Source organism: Mchenga conophoros, linkage group LG6 (genome assembly GCF_057382185.1).
Source record: "Mchenga conophoros isolate Kocher_MC1m ecotype Shallow Benthic linkage group LG6, M_conophoros_male_GT1.1, whole genome shotgun sequence".
Taxonomy (NCBI): Eukaryota; Metazoa; Chordata; class Actinopteri; order Cichliformes; family Cichlidae; genus Mchenga; species Mchenga conophoros.
This window is the reverse complement of record NC_140531.1, coordinates 9,151,596-9,176,279: the sequence shown is the minus strand read 5'-3', so window position 1 is coordinate 9,176,279 and position 24,684 is coordinate 9,151,596. Positions and strand designations below refer to the sequence as shown.

The following is a 24,684-nucleotide window of genomic DNA, read 5'->3' as shown; positions in this document are numbered from 1 at the left end:
CCATTCCACCTGCTCCCTACGCTCACTTTCAGATCACAGCATCGTCTGTGAGCATCATAGTCCAGAGTAAAACTGGAAACAATTCAGATTAGTACTTAAAACTTATCATTAAAAGCTAACATATAGATTATACCTATAGAATGTGGAAATGTTTATTATGTTTACAACATAATATTATTTGTGTTGTACTCATATGCTTAAACCAACAGGTGCATTTTGACTTCATAGCCAAGGCTTCGGTTCACAGTGCAGGCTAAGTAATGACAGGAATGAATTTTGGTGTGATTATGATCATTAGTTTGTCTTTAATTCTGATCATTAATGATAGCAGAAAACTCAACAATTAATGGTTACTGCTTCATCAGTAATTGAGATAACATGATGAATATACAGAACGTCATATTTACACTTGTTGTTATGGTTATGATAACGTGCATCCCTTCAATCTTTGTATTGAGTAAATCAAACATTTATGTTTACATCAAACTATGAACATCAGCCTCGTGCTCAAGGCAAAATGCACAAAAGCAGTACTCTAAATCTGCACACCTGAATGGACTGAAGTGTCTAAATGTCTGTTGAAAACAAATAAACACGAAGGGCTTTAAAGGAAGCATGAATATGCAAGTGACAGGAAACAATGTATTTTCATCCTTGTGCACTGGCAACACAAAGTGTGTGAGAACACCTCTTCCTGCTGCAGCCTTGACTTCCTGTTTTACTGCTTTTAGTGTTACACCAACCATCAACCCTCCCACCCCCAGCCCGAGCCTAACCTCCCTCACACTACCCTCAACTCAGCCCCGAGTTTGTCATCAGGCCTGTGGTTCCTCTTTTTCTTTCCGAGTGGTTAGCAAACGCTAACCGATAAGAGAACCAGAGGGAGAAGCAATGGCGGCACCCAGCGGACGGTTTATGTAATACAGTCACTAGTTTTTGCCCCTCATCCTAACCCTGTAGCAAGTGTATCATATTTTGTAGATGACTTTTTGTGAGTTTTTCAAACTTCTGCATCATTTATAAGTCATAAACTGCAATTGCAGATGTAGCAAAAATATTGTATGGAAATGTTTTTATTTTTTTTCAAAAGGCTCAATAAACACTCATTTTTCTGCATTTGCAAAAAAATAAAAAACAATTTTCTGGCAATTATTTCACGGTTGAGACTTTGAAAGGACAAATTATAGACTAGTACCTGCGCATCACCACTAGAGGGAGCTGCACTCAAATTTATGCCTGTTCAGAGACTTTTACTTATGAACATTTTTATGCTTTTTCTGTATTGCTGCAATTTGTTTTTACATGACAATTTCCTCACTTCTAGAACTGAATAAAAGGCAATATTTATTATAGAGTTGCAACATGAAACAAAAAGTATGTAAGTAGTATAATATTTAAACTGTAATCCGGGCCTAAACTCATTCACTGTCTAATAATATCCTGCTTTGGGCTGACCATGAGTGGCTATCAATCTGAACTGTGGCCTGCATTGTGAAGCAGGATTTCATAGGTTCAGTGTCCATCCTGGGTTTTCTGTACTATGAAAACGCTTCTCTTCTTATTGGGGTATACTGCCATAGTAACCTAACCTAACTTGCAGCTGGATTAGAGCTTATTACAGCTATGAAATCACCGCTTTCTGACCAATTTATTCCATATCCATTCCTGGAAGATCCTGTGGAGCGTCTGTGCATGGACTGTAGGAGTGTCTGAAGTTTTTCTGTTTCCCCAAAACGCAGTAAGAAATATAGATTATTAAACAAAACTTTATTCCTTGGGGGTTTTTTGATTGTTTTTTGTTGGCTGCAAACATTTTCACAACTATTTTACTGTGCTTCCTATTTGTAGTGGACGCTGCATGTAGTCAAAGTCTGAGTTTGACTTCTGATTTTATATTTATTTATTCAGACTAACCTAATGAGAGCTGTGATACTTGTATGTTAACTCACACTGGTGCCAGTTTTCCTTCCTTGATTCAAACAGGCTAAACTTTATTAATACTGCAGCTCTCTTCCACTCACACTGAACTATTTCAAGCACACAAACGTCCATACAGAACATTTAATACTGAACTACTGCACACAGCTTTTCATTTAACACATGATCACACTGCTGCTTTGTCTGTAGCAGCTGTGCTGCTTTGAGCCTCTATCATGTGCTTAACTGTGTTGCCATTACTTATCCATCTGATTGGTGAGATGCTGTCAGCACCAACACCTTCATGCAAACGTTCATGTGAAAGCATATCTTGGTTACTGATTTAAGGGTAAGTGGATGTAATGGAAAGACACCATGGTTATGCTAAACTCGCTTCGTAGTGCATGGCTGAGGTGAATGTGTGTGGTTAAGAGTGACAAATAGCCCCACATCTGGTGGGATTTAAATTTCCCGCTGTGTTACATTTGGAATGTAAAGACAACTTTTGACAGCTTAGATGATTTCTTTCACTCTTTGACAGACAGGCTTCTCACGTTGATCCACCTTAAAACTGTACATTCAGTGTCCAGAAGAGAAGAACCTGGAAGCTAACAGTGTTCAAAGCAAAACACGATGAAAGTGCTCATAACAAAATCTCTTATTAACCCAATCTGCATTCTAACATATCATATAAAACTTAAAACGCATTTATTGTACATTTGGCACCAAACAACAAAATGATTTTATCTTGTCTCTCTGTGAGACGCTGGGTAAAATTCTTCAGCACAATCAAACGTGATGTTAATGTTCATGTGACTAAAGTCATTTTGTCTTCTGTGGAGATGGGCAGCTTCAGCTCACTTTACACCTTCCTTTATGTTGACTTTTTAAACCTGTCAGGAAAAAGAAAATAGAGAAATGATTACATTACCCTCAACCTCTTCACATCACTCAGGTTAGATTACAGGTTATAATTCATTGGATTAAAATGTGTTCATTGCAGATTAAATCTTCATATACAAGCTAATATTCGTGACTTACTCATATTGTCATGTGAGGCATTGACAGTTTGCTGAGACATTGACTTCCGTCCCAGTCTAGACGGCTTCTTACTAACTTTGGATGGAGATAACACAACCACTTCGCAGTTATCCTCATTCTCCTCATCCTGTTTAGTTTCTGGGGGTACAGGTTCTGTGTTAACAGGAAGTTTATTCTGAGATTTCCTCTTAAAAAGTCTCTGCCTTAGTGTGGGACGGCTTTTTATGTCTGACTTGACTCCATTTGTCCTCTTGAAGCTTTCGCCTGGGGATTCTGCCGGCAGCGGACTCAATCGATCCATCTTCTCGCTGCTGGCCAACCGTGGGCTCCCCGAATCTGCCTCCTCGGGAACCTCAGCCAGACCTGAACCCCTCTTGGGTTCGCGCAGAGATCCTGTTGGACGGGGAGTATCCCCAAACGCTAGTGCGTATTTAGGGTTGTAATATTTGTGTGCTGGGACCTGGATTTCATTATTCCGTGAATCCCCTAAGCTAACCTGGAAGCGGGATGTGGTTGCTGCTAATGGCGGGCGTTTGGTACTCGGTTTAGAGCGAACTGTGGAGGCCACCTGGGCAGCAGGAGGGCTGACGTGAAACTCTTTGTAGAGGTTCATTTTCTCAGAGATGGCATACAGCTCACGGAAGTCCCGGTCAAAGAAGTCGACTGGCTGTCCCGTCATCACAGTGATCATGTTTCGGTCCATGCGAGACGTGCACCAGGAGAAGCTGGGAGGACACAGCATTAACAGTTAGGAACGAGCATATTCTCTATGGAAAATCTTCGTGTCTCTAGCACAGTAAGCAGGTATCAAACAGACTACAACCACATTCCTATGGCTTTGATCATCATTTTTCTGATTAAAAGCATTAGCAGTATCATTAGCATGCTACCAGAACAAAGTTAGTTGATGACCTTTTTTGTCCAGGTTAAAATATTTAAACAACCGCTAAATGTACTCCCCTAAAATGAGGTCACCCATGCTAGCATAACAAGCTGCCTATAGAGATCATCTACAAAAGTCCAAACACAAACAGAATAATTAATGTCTCAATCCTACACAGAATTTAGCAGAGCTATTGATGGAGGCTGTCATAAAACGAAAGCTACATTTTGTACTCAGGCTAGAAAAGACCAGCCTGAACAATAGCACAGCAGATAATCTACAGAGGCATGAATCACAGCTCAAAGACAGACAAGTTAGGTTGGCTGGCTGGATAGATAGATAGATAGATAGATAGATAGATAGATAGATAGATAGATAGATAGATAGATAGAAGGATAGGTGTGTGTGTGTGTGTGTGTGTGTATGTGTGTGTGTGTGTGTGTGTGTGTGTGTGTGTGTGTGTGTGTGTGTGTATACACAATCAAAAGTAAATCAACCGTATTCAGATAAGTGGATAAACACCTGCTTATCCACTTATCTAGCTGCATGTCTCTTCTGACCAGATCGCGCTACACTTGGTGCTTTGTTAGACTTTAATGCAGTACGACATGACTCAGTGCACGTCATGGCACAATGAAGCCACTAAAATGTTAAGCGTGCATGGTTACAAGAATGCTGCTACAACTGCCAATTAAGAGACACAAGCATGTCTTTACAGTAAGTCTTAAAATAGAATTAACACACAAATGGCATCAGAGTGATTATTGCTCTCTTAAAAGAGAAAGTGAAGAATTATATCCAAGAATGATGAAAGTATTCAGAGACAGTCTGAGTCTTTCACTCACATCATTTGACAAAAGGAACCCAAGTTATCAGTCTCTAATCTTATACACAGCGGCAGATAAAATTACTTAAACTCAGATTATTACGTTTAATGGAACATTTTGCACAATATTTCCTCCTCACCTGTAGGAACCGAACACAACTTTGTCCCCATCTACCAGCATGTATTTATTACAGAGTGAACCAGGCAGCCTGCCAAACGACAAATTGAAACCAGTTCCCTGAAGCGTTCTGGCTCTGATGTTCTGCAACGACACAGGGTCAGGATGAGGATGAGAACATAACCAACAATGTCAAGACGCAGGCAGTTTAACAATCTTTTTGATGGAAGCAACACATAGTTTGATTTTTACAGCCATACTCTTAAAAATCAGTCCACCCAAACCTCCTACTGGCTGCCTACGAAATATGTGGCTCAGCAATCCTAGCAACTGATTCAATCGTCCAATCTTTAAGCAAGTCGTTTTACTACTTTTGACCAATCAAGTTTGATGGTCTTGGGCCACATCCAGATATACAATCAGCTGAAGAGGACAATTGAGCCACATCAGCTGAAAGTTAATTTTAAAACCACTGGGGAGTGACGATTTAGCCTTTTGTTAGCTTTTTAAATTTTATCTTCATTTATAATCACACAGTAATTATTGATCAGCACATGAAACCAGTTACGTCTTGAACGAAGTGCATTCTCGAGATAACTCCTGGCTACACCTGAACCCCAAAATCTCCTACAGCTAAATATGGAGGAGAAGGATACACTTGATTGCTCTATAATAGGTGTCCTTTCCAATTCTGTTACTGATTTTGTGTGAGTTCAAGACATAAGTGGAAACAATTAATAATTTAACTAATGGGACACTTCTATGTATAACTGCTTTAATACAGTGGTGAAAATAGCATGTCAGATTTGGTCATTTCATTACTAGGATGTGTGTTATTTTGTACCTGCGTTCACAAAGTTAACTATTTAATGACGGCACTGATGCACTTTAAAATTCTGCATCAGTGATGAAATCTGATTTTTCTGTGATGTCGCCATCATTTATATCAAAGTAAAGTGGGATTACAAGACTGCCCTTTCAGTTTAGGCAATATTTGACAACGGTTATTGGTTGTGACATGAATTATTGAGTTGAACCAAATTATTGAGTTAATTTATCCAGAAAAAATCAAGCAAAAAAAGCAACAATAGTGCTGTTACAAACAAACCAATAAAACAATCCATGACCCTCTGAATAACTGAACCTACACTAGAAGACGCAACTCTTTAAAATAAGCTCAGATTATGAGGTTATTATTTTTCTCTGCGTCGCTGATATACTGTCTAAAAGTATAGTCTTACCCGAAGGTGTTGTGAGCCAATCTGCAGCCTGGAGCACATGTCCAAGAAGTGCGGCACACCTTGCTGATCCAACAAAATGTAAACAGGCACCATGCGACGTGACGCTGCATCCATCAGGTCCTGTAGGATGTGGATGTCTGTGAGGATGTCCATTACTATGGCGATCACCTGCAGGAGAAATAAGCATTAGTATTTTATATCCAGCACCCGAAGGGCCTGAGTTCAATTCCAAGGCCGGCCGGCTGGGGCATTTCAGTGTGGAGATTGGTGGTTCTCCCCGTGACTGTGTGGAGTACTCTCCAAAGTATGTCAGGATAACTGATGATTCTAAATTGGCTATAGGAGTGAATGTGAGCATGAACATTTGTCTGTCTCTTTGTGTTATGGACTGCCACACGTTCTTTTAACCCCTTACAGCACTTTAAATTAATAACCCCTTGGCAGAAACAAAGGTGCACCAACAAGTCAGCAACACAGAGAGAAAAAAAAATGTTGCAACATTTGAGAAACCTGAATCTCAGCTTAAGTTCACTGTCAGCTACTCCTCCATGTTACCTCTCTATAGGAGGATGGGACAAAAATCAGTACATTGCTTGAGGGCAGAATGACTCCAACAAACCTAACAAAGGAACCATGAGGTGAAGCTAATCTGTCTAGCTGAAGCACTTTGCCACCTGTTAATACACCAACATTGAAGGCACTGCTGGGCCTTATGAAAGAGTCTTAGCTGCTAGTCCAATAAGAGTGGGGGAAGCCACTGTGTTATCCTCCGGCTGTGTTCCACTCAGACTGACAGATCACACAGATAAAATCTTGTAACAACAAAATAAGATCATCTGGGGAATTTAGGTCTGTCACTGACCCATAAAGCTCTTTCTGTTCTGTGAGTACGCTGGAATTAGTCGAGGAGGTACATCCTGGCAGAACACCTATCCTCTAAACCACCTTGTGACTAGTACAGAATCACAAAAGTCTTGTTCTTCAACACGTCCTGTCATGTTTGCCCACAGCGACAGAGTGCGCCTCAACTGGAAATAGTTTTAGAGACAAAACAAGCTGACCAGTGGATTTATTAATAGCACAATGTTTCTATGTTTCTCTAATGGTTTTCAAGCAACATTCAATGGTCACATGTTGTTGTTATGTGCCATGTTCATTATTGTGTCCATTAACATTTTACACTGAGGGCATTGGGGTTACTACTGCCTTGCAATTGTTTCAACTGATTCATTTGACATGATATATAAATCTTTTGGTTTACGTTGCCTGCAAAGGACTATGAAGACTAGGGCTGGGTATCGTCACTGATTTCTAGAATCGATTCAATTCTGATTCACAAGGTCCCGAATCGATTCGATCCACGATTCGATTTAATTCGATTCGATTCGATTTAAATCTGGGAAATTTTGACAGTCAGAAATATTATAATTCAGATCAGTACATTTACATATTTTTGTATCAATAAAAAGGAAGCTGACACACGCAAGACTTTATCAAAGGTGTGAGCATCACAGCAGATGCCTTTGTGTCAAAGTAGCTGAAGATAAAACACAGAAAAACATGAAGGTGGTTTTCCTGGCCTGGGATTTTATAAAAATATTCTGCAGTACATCAAAAACGAAAGAAAACCATTAATCAACATATGAACATTACCTCTGAAGTTACAGCGGTTTTATTAGAGACATGGCTAAGCGTTTTGCATTTTGAATAATTTTAAAAAGTTTAAATTTGTTCAGTATTGAACAGCAGAAATGAGGTTTTCTTTTCGGAAGAATGTAAAAGGGAAAAAAACAGCGGCCGACAGCGCTGTAAACAACGGTAGACTTGTGCGTAACAAGCAAGCGAATAATGAAGAAAGGGAAACTGTTCTTGAAGTACACAGAGAGAGAGAGAGGGCGAGAGAGAGACAGAGAGAGAGAGAGACAGCGAGAGAGAGAGGGCGAGAGAGAGAGACAGAGAGACAGAGAGAGAGAGCTGTGCATCGCGGTGGAAGCAAAACAGTAAAAGTCAGAGTGAATTCATGACGATGTTTATGTGAATCTTCTTTTGCTGCTGGTTCGGTCAATATTGTTTGGAAAGAGATCAAACTAACAGCTTTAGAATCAGCGCATAAAGGGCGTGAACACAAAGCGCAGACCCGCCGACAGATCAGAATCAGTGAGCTGTCGGCTTTCAGCCCCGACCGTGTCCGTGCCGTCGGGTGAGAAAGGCGACATCTAAATGATTCTGATCCGCGGGTCGTGCTGTGTGTTTAAGTCTTTGTGCAGAATCCGTGTTCCTGCTCTCATTTACTGTCTTAGCTGTTTGGTGGTTCTTGAAATTTTGTGAGATGTCACCAGAGATTCTGGCATTTCGGGCAAAATAAATTTATATTAAAAAAATCGATTCAGGATTTTAATTAATCGATTTTACGTTATCCAAGCCATAATCGATTTTAATCAATGAATCGATTATAAAAACCCACCCCTAATGAAGACAGGACTAACTGTGTGTTTATTGTTGTTGTTGTTGTTGCGGGTGTGACAGTGAAATTCTTGGCAGCTTAATATTTACATACAGCCCACATAGTTTAGGCGACAAGCTGTAACTAGTTAGCATACTGTGCAGAGGGCATTATCTTCTCTGACAGGTCACAGCATGAACTGTTGACACAGTGACTTAATCTGACATTGTGCTTACAGATATATTCATATTCTTAAGGCTGAGCTAGGAATCAAAGTGAAAAAGACACTTAAGACAATTAATTGCTTTGTGCTCAACACAATTTGGAAATGTCTTTCTTAGGCTAAATTCCTATGATGCATCCTATGATGCATAAGGTGTTACCAAAAGGCCACCTAACATCTGCATAGCAATCATTAAAGTGTGTCTTTTTATGTAAAACATAGCCAAAATACTGAAGTCTGTGTATGTGCAAGTATAATCACTGTGAGCTCCGGCTTCAGAGTGCTCAGTGTTTATCCAACCCTGACTTTTCTGTGCTTGTGAAAGGAGGAGCATGTAAACCTTCTTAAGTAGATTAATAAATCATGCTCTCCCCATATACTCTTTAACAACAAAGAATACAAGGACCAGCCGTCTCTAAGCCGAGTTTCTCATATTGTGGATTAACAAAAACTCCAGTTGAAGATGGTGGAGGGTTGTGGGTAACTGGTTAGTAGCAAGCAGACTTGAACAGTGTTGCTGTCACACAGGAGACAGAACAAACAGAAAAAAGGGACACATTACACAACACTCATAATTTTCTAGCAAAAATTGTTTTTTTAGAGATGTTCTCGATGGTAGTTTCCCTAATAGGGCAGCTGTGGCTACAATGTAGCTTGCCACCACCAGTGTGTGAATGTGTGTGTGAATGGGTGAATGACTGAATGTAGTGTAAAGCGCTTTGGGGTCCTTAGATTTGCTGGTTTCCTCTTGTTTGTGTTAGTTCTTTTCACAATAAAAGTCCTTGACGTATTACACATTGTGATTGTTGTACATATCATGGTTTGCAGAAGTGTGTCGAAACACTTTAAAACTAATTTTAGGATTGCAATAAAGTTTTACCTTTGATCTCAGTTATCAAAAGGACAATTTCCTTTCAAAAAATATTTTCTTGTTAGGCCATAATTAAAACAGAAAATGATATTCCCCTTATCGGATAAAACTTGTTTTGGTAAAGAACATTTGTGAAGCTGATTTTGTCATCTGTGCACTATTTGGATGAAGTGAGCAAAATAAAAAAATGACGTTGAGTAAGTATCAGTAACATCTGAAAAGTGAATACATTATTATTTTATAATGGTACTGTCCCATTAAACATATTTTAATTCAATGGAGGAAAAATGCACACACTCAAACACAAAGAAGGAAGACAGAGTGCCACAATAGAAAAAAACCCAACTACTAACAGTTCATTGAAAAAAAGGCTAAATAATTACACCATGTACATTTCACATTTATATCGACGTGAACATGATATACAGAAAAAACAAACACAGGTTTCAGCCAATGACCTTGTGTCGGTGTGGGTCTCCAGGATACCACCAACTACAGATGACAGGGAACCTGCATGTGTTTATTCAGGTGTAACAATCCTGCCTTTACACCCTTCACCCTCTCCCGCCACATCACACAACCAACTCCCCCGTGCCAGCCCCTCACCCATCCTTTCTAACACCTGACCAACTCATGAGACCAGAAGGGCACCAGCCCTAAACTGTGCGTCTCCCTCTGGCCTCAAAGTCTGCACTGACCAGCTAGCCCCCATCTTTACACTGACCTTAAACAGATCCCTGGAGCTATATGCAGTCCCCTGCTGTTTCAAGCACTCCAGTCATCGCTGTCTCCAAGAAACCCCCTATAACTTGGTTAAATGCTGTAGAGCTGTCACCCTGGTGTTAACATACCTGCAGGACATCACAATCTGCAGAAGGTCAACTAGTGGAATCGACCTTCTGCAGTTTGCTTTCCAGTCAAACAGGTCAGTGGACAATACCATCAATGTAGGTCTACACTAGATCCTGCAAATCCTCAGTTGCAGACCCATCACACCCTGTACACAACCTGTTCCAACTCCTGCCCCCTTGTAGGTGCTACAGAACACTGTATACCAAAGCAACCAGACATCTGCGTGTATATTATACAATAGCCGTTATTCCATAATTTATTCAGCATATATGAATATGCCTGTGTCACGTTGCTGTTGTCTGCCCTGCCTGTTCTGTTTACACTGAGAGCAAGAAAAAAAGTGGAGCCTAATTTCTTGCATGTGTACACAAACTTGGCCATTAAACCCAATTCTGATTCTGCCTCTGAATAAATCAGTACAACATAATCCCTGTTGAGTCAGATTTATGAGAAAAACACATAAAGGCACCATACTAAACCACAAGTTTTATGTAAAGTCCACACAGCCCAAGGGAGGGCAAAAAACAAGACACGGTCCTTTCAAACATGAATGGACATGTTACGTGCAAGGCAGAGGTGGAGAGTATGGAAATGTTTATTATTTGACTGTTTCGTCGTCCTTGAAAAGCAAAGTCATGGAAAAAATGTATCTTTAAATCTGCAACAAATGTTCCTCTGTTACACAGAAAAGGCCTGGTGTTTCCACTCATGGTCTCACTACAGAAAAATGCTGAGCCAACCTGAAAGCTCAACAGCAGAGATACAGGCTGAGACTTGAGGACAGTTAGGAATCAAACAACCTCCAGCACTTGTGTATGTTTTCATTTTTCTTTCATCCCATCAGAAAGAAAAATGAAAGAATCACTAAAACAAATAAAAACCAAAAACTAAATCACTGTTCACATGCAAACAAGTTAGTATCTGAAGAACTGGTTGGTCAACATGTGTTATCTTGAGTGTTATTTTTGCTTGTCTTTTTTATGTACTTTTTGCTCATGTACACCAATCCTAAAGCACCTACTGTTTAACTGTTTGTCTTCTTCATCTGCCAAGTTTGGAAAACACCCAAAGGTCTCGGTATGGCAAATTGTGAAAAGGGGGAGTGAACTACTAAACAATGTCTTACTTTATCAAATGAAAGAACAGTAGGCAGGGCAACCAGGAAACAAGGTAGTGTGTCATTCTGTTAAGAGCCAGAGATCCTGTTTTTACTACCTCCACTACCTGATCTGTACCCAGGAAGAAGGAAAGGGGTGTTGTGAAAAGGAAAGACCGGGAATTTCAAAGAAAAGCTGAGAAAAGTTGCACAAGTCACAAAACCCAGGGTGATTATGTGACATGTTCCTGCAGCCCTCCCTGACCCACTTTTAAAGAGAAATACTAAGGAAGCGAGTGCACAGCAAAGCCTGTCACTGCATTGTAGACTGAGCACGGAACAGATGACTCAGCGTAGATCCGGCACCCTATGAGTAAACATGACTATCACCAACTCACATTTAAAGACCCACTTCAAGCCTTTAGTTGCTATGTGAGGAGCTATTAATCACTCAAACTGGTGTTCCCCCCTCCCTGACCCCTGTGGAGCTAGATCTACGGGACACTGCAAAGAGCAGCAGCCTTGTAGTTTTATCACACTACAAAAAAAAGAGCGTGGAAAGTGGTTTCACATTTCTTTACCGGGCTTGAGTTTCATGATTCTGAGCCCTCATTTTAAATAAAAGCTTTAAAGTTTCCCACACAGAGCCTGTTTAACTAGAACAAATTCCTGCAGTCTATCTGATGAAAAACATACACAAGTGCTGGAGGTTGTTAGAGCACCCTGGATCCATTTGTTACACAGTTACTACCCACCTATGTTTGTGTATGTATTATTAATGTCAATTTTGCATTAGCTACTGCCAATCACAGCAAACAATCACCTGCACTATTCCCGCCCTCCACCTATTCTCAGTCTCATTTGGGTATTTTCGTATGATCATAGTTTGCAAGCCAAATTATCTTTTTAAAAGAAAAAACTAACTAAAAGAAAAAATAAATCATGTCTACAACCATAACCAAACTAGCCTTTTGAGCTCTGCATTCTGAACCTGCTTGCCTCTTTTTCCTTTTTCCAGATCTAAAACAGAACCAAAAAACTGACATCTCTCATAATTATACATTGCTCTTCGCTACATGTTCAATGTTCAAGTATTGATCAGCCCTGTGGCTTACCAAATTCTGGTATCTGATCGATACCAAAACTTGCAGCATTGGACACTCGTCTTCTAACAGGCAATTAATCTTTACCGACTAACTACCTATTAGCAGAAATGTGATTAATTGTCGTAAATGTACTCCACATTTTTAGTATTGCCCATGTTACTGGTTGTATTTAAAGTACTATCATAGACTGACATAAGACTATGATCGTTATGAATTTATAAGGATGCCCGTTATTAGCCATAAACTTTTAAACGGGTTGAATCGGACCCACACTCCTCACCTTGCTAGCCTCTTGGATGAGCCGTCGCACCACCTCCTTAATGTGCGGTCCGTTGTCTTTGGGCGGGTGTGTGTGCACAGAAACCCGGGTCACCCCTTTGAAATAAGCCCCGCTGGGCCACCCGATATCCAGCGGCGGCACCTCTGTGTCCGACATCTGGGGCCAGTAGGTGGAGTGGACCCCTGAATCCGCATCGGTGCCGGTGGCGCCCTGCTCCGACCCGGAGGTGGATGCCTTGCTGTCATCCCCTGAGTCGTACGGTCTGAAAGTGTTCGTTAATAGCTTGACTTCCCTGGCAGACAGAAAGTCCTTCGTATTGTCCTCTTTAAGTCTTGTTTTGAAGGCGCCATCGCCCTCCTTCAGCAGCAGTTCTACAGCGGTTCGCTGCTCTTCACTATAGTAAAACTCCGGCTTGGTCTCCGGGACTTTGACTCCTATGCGCCCGTCCTCCATCACCGTGAGCTGGGATTCGGCCATGGTGGCTTTCGCGGTTAGCACCAATAAAGGTCAGAAGCTTTCTTAACCCCGAGCAGGGTTTGCTGAGTGACACCTACATACAGGTAGACTACAATAAAACTGGGAAACTTTTCTCACCTGACCGGAATTCTCACCGAGATTGAGCCGAGACTTTGGACTCTTCACTTGCCATTGGAATGACGAAGACGACGCACTGCAATGGGCGTTAACGTCTGTGAAAACCTTTGTGTAACTTTCGTTTTGGAATTTTCATTGTGGAGGCCCAAATCATGCCAAAACACATCCAGAGAGTCTTAGAAATGAATATGATTAATAATATACATTTTTAAATTTAAAAGTGAGGATGAATTCTTGTATTTTGCTCGTTTGTGTTGTTGTGTTTGCACATCTCTGTTGCTTGTGGGGCTCGCACACAAGAATTTCACTCGCATGTGCTGTGCCAGTGTGCCTGCACATGTGATGTGACAATAAAAAGTGATTTGATTTGATTTGATTTGAAAAGATTTCTGCTTTCAGTCAGATTGACCAAATTACACACAGACATTGAATGCAGCACACGTTTGTCCCGAGAGCTATAGAAACACGTACTCTGAAGCTATTGGGAGTTTTCTTTTCTTTCTTAGCAGCCTTGATAAGGTCAGCCCAGGTAATAAACCGAACAAACACGCACTTTATATGTGGGCCAAACAAGATAAGCAGTGTCATATGCCCTAAATAAAGTGAAACAACTTCTAGGGGCTATTTTGAGAATGTCTAAAACACATTTGTGTTGTTCTTAAAATACTCTGGTCACAACCGAATACTGAAATACAGATCTGCTTTATTATTAGTATATGGGACATGACACACAATAACTTTTACTTTTAGACGTCAGAGTGTCCTAAAATGCTTTTATTACTTTTCAGACATGGACACACACATGACTGAACCCTCTGGATGGTTTACTTATAATATGTCTGCACAATACCTTTTTGTTGTGTGGAGTCTGAGCAATCAGCAACAACTTCAAAAGTTCATAAATTACAGTACTAAAACGTGGGCCTTGTTAGGAATCCAACACCACGATGTGATCAAAAAGTACAACAAACTTAATCATAAGGCTGACAAAAAAAAGTTTACAGAGTAGCGTTCATGCGGTGACACTTATCATGCATAAAATGCATTTGTAAATGGATGATTTCTTTCAGAAATAATAGCATTAGGTACCTTACAATTGAAACTTATATACTTTTCCAAATAGCACTGAATTAGACATCACCACTGGGCAGGACAGATCGATACATGAAATACTTTTTCATTAAAAAACAGAAAAAAACATGTTTTTATCTTGACTTGGGCTTTTTATGTCTTGTCAATGACAAACATGAACGCTATCCTTGACATGATGAAAATTAAAAACTCTCATGTTTGGTGTATTGGTGAGCCTTTTCCTGCTAGCAGTTTTGAGTTGCTCTAAGTTTGAAATTTAATCTCAAAAACACAAACAAAACCAGCATTAGATGTTTGACTAAAAAAGTTGCAGTAGTTTTACAGATGTTTGCCTGTGGGCCGTCCTCTCAGATGGGTTTGGTGTAGTTGGAGGGGAAAAGGCCTTTTTTGCCCCTTAGCTGACCTTTCCACCAGGTCTGGTCAGAGACCTCCAAAACCTCAATGATATCCCCTGCACTGAACTCCAGCTCGTCCGCCTCTTCTGCCTTGAAATCGTAAATGGCTCTGACCTGCGTTGTGTGGGAGGTTTTGCGCTAGATACAACAGAGGAAGATAGAAACTTATCAGTACTCTATATGTTATCAGCTCACTGTCACTGGCTAATTTTCAGCCCAATTTTCAAAGTTTTATTTACTATGTGCAGAGATTTAAAGAGACAGACCTGTCTGAATTTGGGCAAAGAAGAGCCAAATGTAATTTAAAAAGTATTATAATTGTTATTCTAGGCTCCTTAGAAGTTGGCATTTACATAAAAGTGTACAGCAAATCAAAGGTCAAAGACTTAACTACTCTGACTAAAAGTTGTGCATGCACGCCTGAAACTGAAACTGTACAGTCACACAGTCTATATGGACAGGGAGACACTGCATCTTACACACATTTCACAGATCGCAAGTCCACAGTCATCAGTGTAACCACAGACTTACGCACAGAGTTGTGTACCTGTCGTGGTGCTGGAGAAGGCGCATGGTCAGAACGTGGAAAAATAGGATGAGGAGGTAGAAGCTTATTTGAGTCTCCTCTTTCCTGTTGGGGCATAAACAAGTCACGTTAGCGTTTCCCTTATGGCTACCTTGTCATTCTGTGACTCCTGTTAAATCCACTGACAGCACCAGATAGTGACAGCACTAATAATGACACAATGACTGTGTACGTTTCCAGGCAGGTTTCAATCTTTAGCCCTTACCTCTTTTTGCGTCTCTTTGAGCAATAGTAGACTCTGTTTGGAGATGGATTTTTTTTTATAGTATTCCACCAGCTGATTGAGTGAGGGAAACTTTTCTGACCACAGGTAGTACTGCCCTCTGCTGTCACGCATCACCCTGAAGTGCTGAACATCTGCTGGATGTCTAAAAGGGTATAAGATGAAAAGTAGGATCCTTTTTATCTGCATTTCCGTATTTCATTCCATGTACTACAATGACTTCATTGATGACTACAATGACTACTTGTGTTTGTTCCATCCTTAAAAAAATGTGAGACATTGTGCTGTTATACCCTCACCAGCCATTTTATTAGGTACTCCTATTCATCTGCTCATTAGTACAAGTATCTTTTCAGTCAATCACAGTGCCGCAGCAGAAAGTATTTAAGCAATTAGACATGATTAAAACAACCTGCTGCTGTTCTGAGGATCAGAATGGGGAAGAAATGGGATTTATGTCACTTTGAACATGGCATGATCGTTGGTGTGCATCTCTAGCATTTACAGAAAATGTTCTGAAAAAGAGAAAGAATCCAGTGAGCTGCTGTTCTCTGGGTGGAGTGGAGCTCCAAGCTATTAGGAAGGCAACGGTAACTCAAATAACCACTTATGACCAGAATGTCTCTGAGCACAGAGGTCATTAAACCATGAAACATATGGGCTACAGCAGCAGAAGACCACACCAGGCAGCCTGTCTGAGTATTGTTCCTGACCATATCCATCCTTTTATGACCATAGTGTACCCATTTTCTGACGAGTGCTTCAAGCAGATCAACACGCCATGAAATCATCACGCACTGGTTTCTTGAACATGACAGTGCGTTCACTGTACTCAAATGGCCTCCACAGTCATCAGAGTTCAACCTAGCAGAGCATCTTTGGCAAGTGGTGGAAAGGGAGATTCACATCATGGAAGTGCAGCCAAGAAATGTACAGCAACTGTGCTATTGTGTCAGTGTAATGAAAAACTTTGAATGTTTCCAACACTTTGTCCATTCAGAAGGCAAAATTTCAGCCTGGTATTAGCAAGTTAAAACTTACCCAGCAGCTGTTGAGTGTCCCTCACACATAAAGGAAACTACTACTTTGTAATTGGGCCAGAGTATTTTTTTTCTTTTGTCCTCAAACAAACAGCCACTATCTCATTGCAGCAACTAGCCACACAGAGGGAGACAGGTAGATGAGGTGAATAAAACAATGTATGCAAATCTAAAAGATGAAACATCTTTATAATTGTAATTATAATTATAATAGTTACATAAAGTTTTTATTTCAAAATTAAATATTCAATCATTTGCTCAGAGGGTTCGCTGTTGTCTGATTAACAATTTAGAGCACAGACATGCATGCATGCACACACACACACGCTGACACACTCGCACTCACACACACACACACACACGCACGGACACGCACACACAAATATATGCTGCTACTATATTGCATCAGCACTCAACAGTGCAGTGAAAGAGAAAACATTGATCAACCTATGGCAAGCATACAAAAAAGACCTTAAAGACAAGTTTTGTTTCAATATAAAATTTGAATGCCTCAGGTATTCATCATTTTAGTAGTATCGGTCTGGACCTTAAAAGATTAGCTCATCAATATCAGACTGCTGCAAGCAGGTAAGTTTTAGAGAAAGAACGAAAGTGAATCGTCTGAAGGAAGTGGTTGACTCTTAATTAGCACATATTCATACTTACTCTTGCCCACAACTGTGTGACGGTGAGAAACACCGACAAAAAAAGAATTCCGAGAAGAACAAACTTAAATGGTGAGCAGTGAACATGCAAAGCAAAATAAAGGTGCGGGACAAAAAATAAACACACACACACACACTGTGTAAATTGCTGTACTGGAAGCCAACATGATAACCACTATAGACAAAAGCGAGCCATTCATGTCTACTGTAATTTCTTCACCCTAAATACAAGACTACATGTCATGTCTTGCAAAGGGGAGAAGGCATGTTAAATATGTGAGGTATTTCTCCAAAAACTGGAAAGATAGGAGCTCTGTGGAAACCCCAGACAAAGGCTGAGTCACTACATTCCTACATGAAAGGCACCACCAGTGGGCGACGCTCCCCCTCACAGTGACCCTGTGTGACTCCATTTGAAGAAACATTTGCCTCTTTTAAACTACACTGCACACTGTTAGATATATATAATGTTTGTGAAATGGAAGAACAGCAAACGTGTAGAGTTGGCACAGAATTGCAAATGTTAATAGTCTAGCTGTTAGCAGTTGTTAGGCACATAGATTAATCAGTCTGAATACACGATTTTTAGTTAGTGGGGTAAAGATAACCTGCAAACTCAAACATGCTAAATGCACCTGACAGAGATGGAGAAGTCGCCTGGAGCTGGTTTTCGGCTGCTTCGTATGAGAAAGGCCCCCACGGGCTGTGACATCAGTATCTCCTGGGCGTCAGTGCGACTGGTGTTTTCCTGATACCAGCTGGAGTTATTAAGGAGACAGGGGAGAACAGACGTAGGAGATGGGGAGCAGGAAACATAAAGTTCAAGCAGTGACACAAAACCTGATGGTGCTGAAGGAGCTGAGGTGGTAAAAATGCATAATTTGCTGGCAAGAAACAATATAGGATAAAGTGATCACATGCCAAAGTAAGTAAGCAAAATAAGTAAATGTAAGTCAGCTACATAATGTACTTTGAAATTATTAACAGGTGTAAATACGTAAATACAGAAGCTAGAAGGAGGTTAATTTGGAAAAAAAAAACATATGAAAACATGGTTTTACCTGGGGATGTGAATGTCGATATAGTTTTTTGGGACAAAGCCCATAGCTCCGTTGTGCTCTGCTCTGTACCAGTTCCCAGATGTTTGCAGAATCTAATTTACACAATCACACAACACACATACATGAAAACAGTCAGATCATGTTAACGATCCATTAAAATCTGTCTGTGAGGCCAGCATCATGATTTATTGGTCAAAAACAAACAAAAAGTCTTATTACTTAAAAACACTATGATTATTACAAGTGGTGTTTATTGCCAACATATAGAAAGTACGATATAAGGATTTATGTCACATTTGACCTCTGACCTTTCCTTTAAGGTTAATAGATTGGTCTGAAGGTCAAAGTAATAATAATTCTCCATAAAGCTGTTGAAATCTATGTTTTTTACTGCCATTGTTAGTATTGACAACATACAGGCAATAGGGAATAATATATAGGGATTCTAAATATCGCATTATTTTATTATGACCTTATTAGGTACATTAAATACATAACAATTTGAACAATTTGTATTTTGGGGGAAAAATAAAAAAAAGTGATCAGAAACATTTTCACATATTATCTATTATTAAACATTTAAACTAATTTACTTAATGATAAAATTAATATGACAAACATACAAAAGCCACATAGTATAAAATAAAAAATAATAACTCTAATTATGCCAAAATGAAGTGTGTTAAAATGGTGAAACAGCCACTCCCACCCGGAGCAATGCCTGATCTCTGTGCATCAGCATGCATACATGTCCACCAATCAGCCACAAGCTTAAATTCACTGACAGGTGATGTGAACATTAATGATTCTGCTGGGAAACACTGGTTGTTGACATTTATTCAAATGGATTTTGTTTACCTATCACCTGATTATACACTGCTGCAAACCAACCACACCCTCCATAGTAATGACAACAGTCCAAAACTGCTCAACTGGAGATGATCCAGGCATCTAGGGGATTCAGCTAAATAACCATGATCAAAGTGGGACCCACCCCACGACCCACAGGACCCAAAGGATCCTCTGTTATCCTGTCTTGAACAACAGTTTTGTGTCCATGTGCCGATAGAACAATTCTAGTTCAGTGCCACAAGAGGGTTCTCCACTATATTAGGCCAGTTTTGCTAAAGTTGTCACTTACTGGTGTATACTCACAGCTTTCCACTTATTTGCAGATCCCTGTGTGCTGCCAACTAAACTCTGACAATACATAATGCAGATTTTGGAGTACAACTGAAAATAATATCACAGACACTCAAGCTACAGTTATACTGATCTCTGGTGAATGCCAATCAAGTTGCATGGTCCTGGTCTGTGAACACAGGTTCTCACTTAATGACACTGGGCTCTGCTCCTAACAGTGTGGCAGAAATATGGACTCGAGTGTCCCACTGGAGGTAATTTCATTGGCAGTGTTCCTCCTGCAGTGGCGGTATATATATATATGAAGAGAGAGAGAGAGTATGCATAGTATGCAAACAGCTAACAAACAGGCATTATAATTCATTATACAATGAGAATAGGACAAATCAACAATTCCCACCCCCTCCATGACGTACTGACTACTCACAGGAGCACGTTCAGTGAGAGACTGAGATTACCGAAAAGCACCACTGAATGACACAGGAAGTCATTTCTGCCCGTGGCCATCTCCCTGTACAACACCTCCATCTAACACACTGTAAACACTGCAGTAGTTACAACCTTTTCACACATGCGCTTTTCTACTCCGTAATATTCTTGTCAATTTTCTTCATATTTATTTATAATCACCTCTGTTAATCCTTGATATTTATAATTGAGTGATCTGATATATTAGTGCTAATTTCTTAAATGTGTAAAATCTGTAACATAATGTGTTGTTTGGAGTTTAGTCTGTTACTGTTACTATTTTTACCATTTCTTCTTGGAGCAACTGTAACCCACATAATTTCCTTAGGGATTAATAAAATATTCTTAATATGATTCTGATTGTTTCAGGATGACCTGCCATTATCCAGTGACACATCTGCTTACCTGTATCTTTTGCTAATTTCTCCTCCTCTTCTTTTCTCTTTTTTCTAAACTGAAAACCTGATGGCTTTGAACTTTTCTTTTCCGTCTTCCATTGGTTTTAATTTTGCAATCCAGTATGAACACCCTTCCCCCAACCCGAGGATCACCACAACATAACCTAATGGACCTACACCTTAGTTCCCAGATTCACTTTGTCTAGGGTTTATTTTTGGGATTTCGCACAACCCAGGATTCAAATCATGAATACATAATGGGCTTGGATTTACAACATTATGAATGAAATGTGCTCTATTTGGAAGCAGCCGGGCCCCCTCCCCTATCGACAGGTTGTGTGTGAGACTTTAAATCATCAAACTGTAAATTATAAACTTTAAATTCTTATTGATCCCTTTACCCCTGGTCCTAAAGTGTATATTTATTTTCTTAGTCTTCTTATATTTATTGTTTCTTTACTTGCACTGCTGTAACTGAAGCCTCGTCATCTCGTCTCTCTATATACTTACTGTATATAGCGGAGATGACAATAAAGTTTACTTTGACTTCAGCAGCACCTCGCAAACAGAGGGCGTCCTTACTCCGCGCAAATGGCAGTGAGAACACCGATCGGTGCCGCCCATGATGCCGCACCCACCACGATGCCACCCCGGGCAACCGCCCATGTTGCCCGTATCAAAAAAACACTACTGTCCTCCTGTTGCGCCTCACAGAAAGGAGCACATAAGGGTCGTGCTGCTGGGCTGATGCCCTTCTGTGACCCTATTCAGATCTTCCTGTGCAGAGATGGGCAGTAACTGTAATCCTATTAACGAGTAAAGTAAGGGATTACTATTGCATGCATTACTTAATCATGATTTTGTTTGTGAGAGTGTCTCATGAAAATGACATACGAGCATGTGACGTCTGTGGCAGCAACAGATCAACAATGGATTATATGGAGTGTGTGAGAGAGAACGACCATGCAGCGCTTAAAGCTTGGAAGTACTGACATTACTTTGAGTTTGATTCTGTAAAAAGTGACAAAAACATTAACATTAGCTGTACACTCTGTGTGGGAAAAAACTTTTCTACAGCAAAAAATTTAACTTCAAATCAGAGCAAGTACCTAGCAAGCCGCCATGGGAATGTGAAATTCCCAGAGAAACCCCCAGATCCCCCCACTGACATGATCGCTGCAGCCTCCACCCGCCCCACTGCTGCTAAACAGGTGAAAATAGATTTAAGAGCAACAGGACTCAGTGCGGCTGAATCTTCGATTTTGTTTATTTTTTGTTGTGTTTTAATTGAGTCTGTTGGAAAAAGTGAGTGTAAACACAAAACATTGTTTTATCTTATATGCTGGAATATTTATATGCATATTTTTATGCACATTGCTTGATGCAATGTGCATAAAATTTAAAGATTAAACTAATAAAAAAGTTTTAAAAGGAGACATTTATTTGATTCAATTTTATATCATGGACTATATAGAAAAAATAGAATTGGTCTGAAAGGTCTATTGCTTTATAAAATGTTCAGGTTGTGTATCATGTTTTTTTAAAGTAACTAAGTAATAACGTAACTAATTACTTTGGAAAATAAATAATCAGTAAAGTAACAGGATTACCCTCTTGGATAAGTAATCAGTAATTAGTAACTAATTACTTTTTTCAAGTAACTTGTCCAACACTGTCCTCGTGTAACAGCCTGTCTCCTTGTATCTCCTTCTACACTCCTGAGACTGTGCTGGAAGACACAGCAACACTTCCCTCCTGTAAGAGTCAGACTACATGTACAACCTGAATGTGCTGCAGGTGTTGTCTGGTGCTATCAGCAGTGACAAGGAAACGAATAAAAAGGCAAAACTCTAGGAAAATTCAGGGGAGCTACGGAGAAATCGCCTGCAAAACCATTTTATTTGGGGGTTGTCTTGTTACTTCTTCAAGTGTATTGGTTGTCACTGTCACGTGCACTAACCGTGCTTTAAGTTTCCCTGAAGATGCATGGTTATGTAGAGACTTTGTGTTTTACTGTGATGTTCAAGTGTTCCAGTAAAGCTTTATAGTAGTGTTTATAGATATAGATATAGATATAGATGGGTCCTTTTAAGCCATTTTCTAGGCCAAAGTACCAGATGGCCTACACTGTAGAAACTGAGAATATTTTTTCTCTCAGTTATGATTAGTTCTGTGTGTGTGTGTGTTGTGGTTTGCCTGTGTGAGATAGCTGTGGGTGTTTGTGAGAGTTATTTAGAGGCTGAGTTTTTGCTGATCCATTTCCTTGTATACCTTTTGTGTATATCCACCTGCTATACACCAATACACCGATGGAAGTGTTTTAATGCCGGGTGCAGTGGATTTACATGAGCTAAATGCTGCAGTGCACAAATAAAATTGGCTCGCCCTGCAGCGGGTTACAAAACCCAACACCTTTTTACAGGAGACCTCACTTTTAACAGCTTTTCTGAGAGGTTTACACCGGAACAACATCGAAATGTTTTTCCATTGTTCACATAGTTTGAAACGTATTATAACAATAAAGCACCCAAATTAAGTTTGCAGGTGTATATACATGAACTAATGCTTCAGCAAGGTGCTGAGTTAACAAAAGCGATGTGTGAAAGCTGCGTTGAGTCATTGTAGCTGTTTGTCTGCTAGTTTGATGTTATCTGTGCGTTCACCTCTGCTATATGATTTTACTTTGTGATTCTGTCAAGAAGATATAAAGATTTTGTTGCAATGGCAATGTAAACAGGAAGGAAACTCGGACTTAAGCAGCAGGATGCAGTCGTGGTTGGCTGCACAGAGAACTGAAGAGCGCTTCAGTGAATAGTACAGTGCACCATTGTTACACAAGAGTGATAAAACACTAATCTACATGGAAATACTCTGCTTTATACTCAACATATATATAAAATCGGTCATTTGAATGTTTTTGTATGCTGACAACTTTTTATGACTTTTGTGAAGAGCGATGTTGCTAAAAACAAACCAAGGAAGTGTTTGTATGTCTGTGTGTGTGTGTGTGATCCTTACTTTCAAGCAGTCTCCTCTTTTGAAACTCAGGTCATCCTCCGCTTTAGCTTCAAAGTCAAACTTGGCCGTAGCCTCCATCGTAGACAAACCTAAGAAGAGATGAAGAAACAAAATGTTAGAAGTACTCCAGTGTGTTCAGATGAAATGATTAACGAGCTGGGAAAACAGACGTGTGTAAGTCAAAATCAAAAGAAACATTGCACTGACATCAGTTGGTGCTCTTCTAGTATCTTAATGGACGGAATAATTCCCCACTCAATCAAGGACAGTCGCTATGTCTTTTCCCTTGCGTCCTTCCAGACCACAACCTGTGTTAGCACCTCTACAACAAAATCCTTTAAGTGCCCGTAAAGCATAAGTTCTCACCTTGAATTTTGTCCACACACACACACACACACACACACACACACACACACACACACACACACACACACACACACACACACACACACAAACAGTGTTATTTGAAGGGCTGTGCAATGTGTCTTCAGGGAATCAGGAGCAATGCGGCTGCTTGGAAAACAGAAGGGCAGCTGGCCATAACTCAAAATGACGACCTGTCAAGTACCTCATCAAAGAGCCAAAAATGTTGGGTTTACTCACCCGCCTTTGTACTGTTCTCCAGACAGAGCTGAGTTCATGCGGCTTACGAAGAGAAGTGACAAATTTACAAAGAGAGATGACGAACTCCCTGTCAGTTCACAGGAAACACACTGTCACCTCTGGCCAGCATACACTCACACGCACTGAAATACACACAGTGCAGAGATGCAAACAAACAGATAGGAGCTCAGGCTCAGCGTCAATTAACAATATAAAGTGGAAGACATGTCAGTGTACGACAGCTGAATTTTAATGCTCCTTTATTAATGCTCATCTGTGCTGCAGCTGAGTATTAATAGCTCTCTTCAACCTTTACCCACACCATGTGACTTTAGTGGTAATAAAGATGGTCACCAAAAACAAATCTATCAAATCTATAGTTACTGGATGTTTGAAAGACTTCTTTAGTTTTTTTTTTAGTTTTTTTTTTTTTTAACTTACCATAGTTGATCAGGTCACATGTCCATTTTGTTCACCTCACTGTTTGCTGGAGCTTGCTCA

General features: G+C 40.1%; 2 protein-coding genes across 2 annotated transcripts; both read right to left on the bottom strand.

Moving 5' to 3' along the window:
* Positions 1-842: 842 nt before the first annotated feature.
* Positions 843-13,534, bottom strand: sack1fb (scaffolding CK1 anchoring protein Fb). The gene is made up of 5 exons (XM_085276076.1): positions 12,898-13,534; positions 6,027-6,194; positions 4,808-4,929; positions 2,959-3,683; positions 843-2,810 (listed from the first exon to the last, which is right to left on the bottom strand). The coding sequence occupies exons 1-5, from the start codon at positions 13,372-13,374 to the stop codon at positions 2,770-2,772; spliced, it is 1,533 nt and encodes a 510-aa protein (XP_085132202.1). The 5' UTR covers positions 13,375-13,534; the 3' UTR covers positions 843-2,769.
* A 715-nt stretch (positions 13,535-14,249) lies between these two features.
* On the bottom strand, positions 14,250-24,321 carry grap2b (GRB2 related adaptor protein 2b). The gene is made up of 7 exons (XM_085278568.1): positions 24,184-24,321; positions 23,581-23,669; positions 18,554-18,645; positions 18,128-18,250; positions 15,770-15,932; positions 15,526-15,609; positions 14,250-15,116 (listed from the first exon to the last, which is right to left on the bottom strand). Exons 2-7 carry the CDS (start codon positions 23,656-23,658, stop codon positions 14,931-14,933), a joined length of 726 nt encoding a protein of 241 aa, XP_085134694.1. The 5' UTR covers positions 23,659-23,669; positions 24,184-24,321; the 3' UTR covers positions 14,250-14,930.
* Positions 24,322-24,684: the final 363 nt, after the last annotated feature.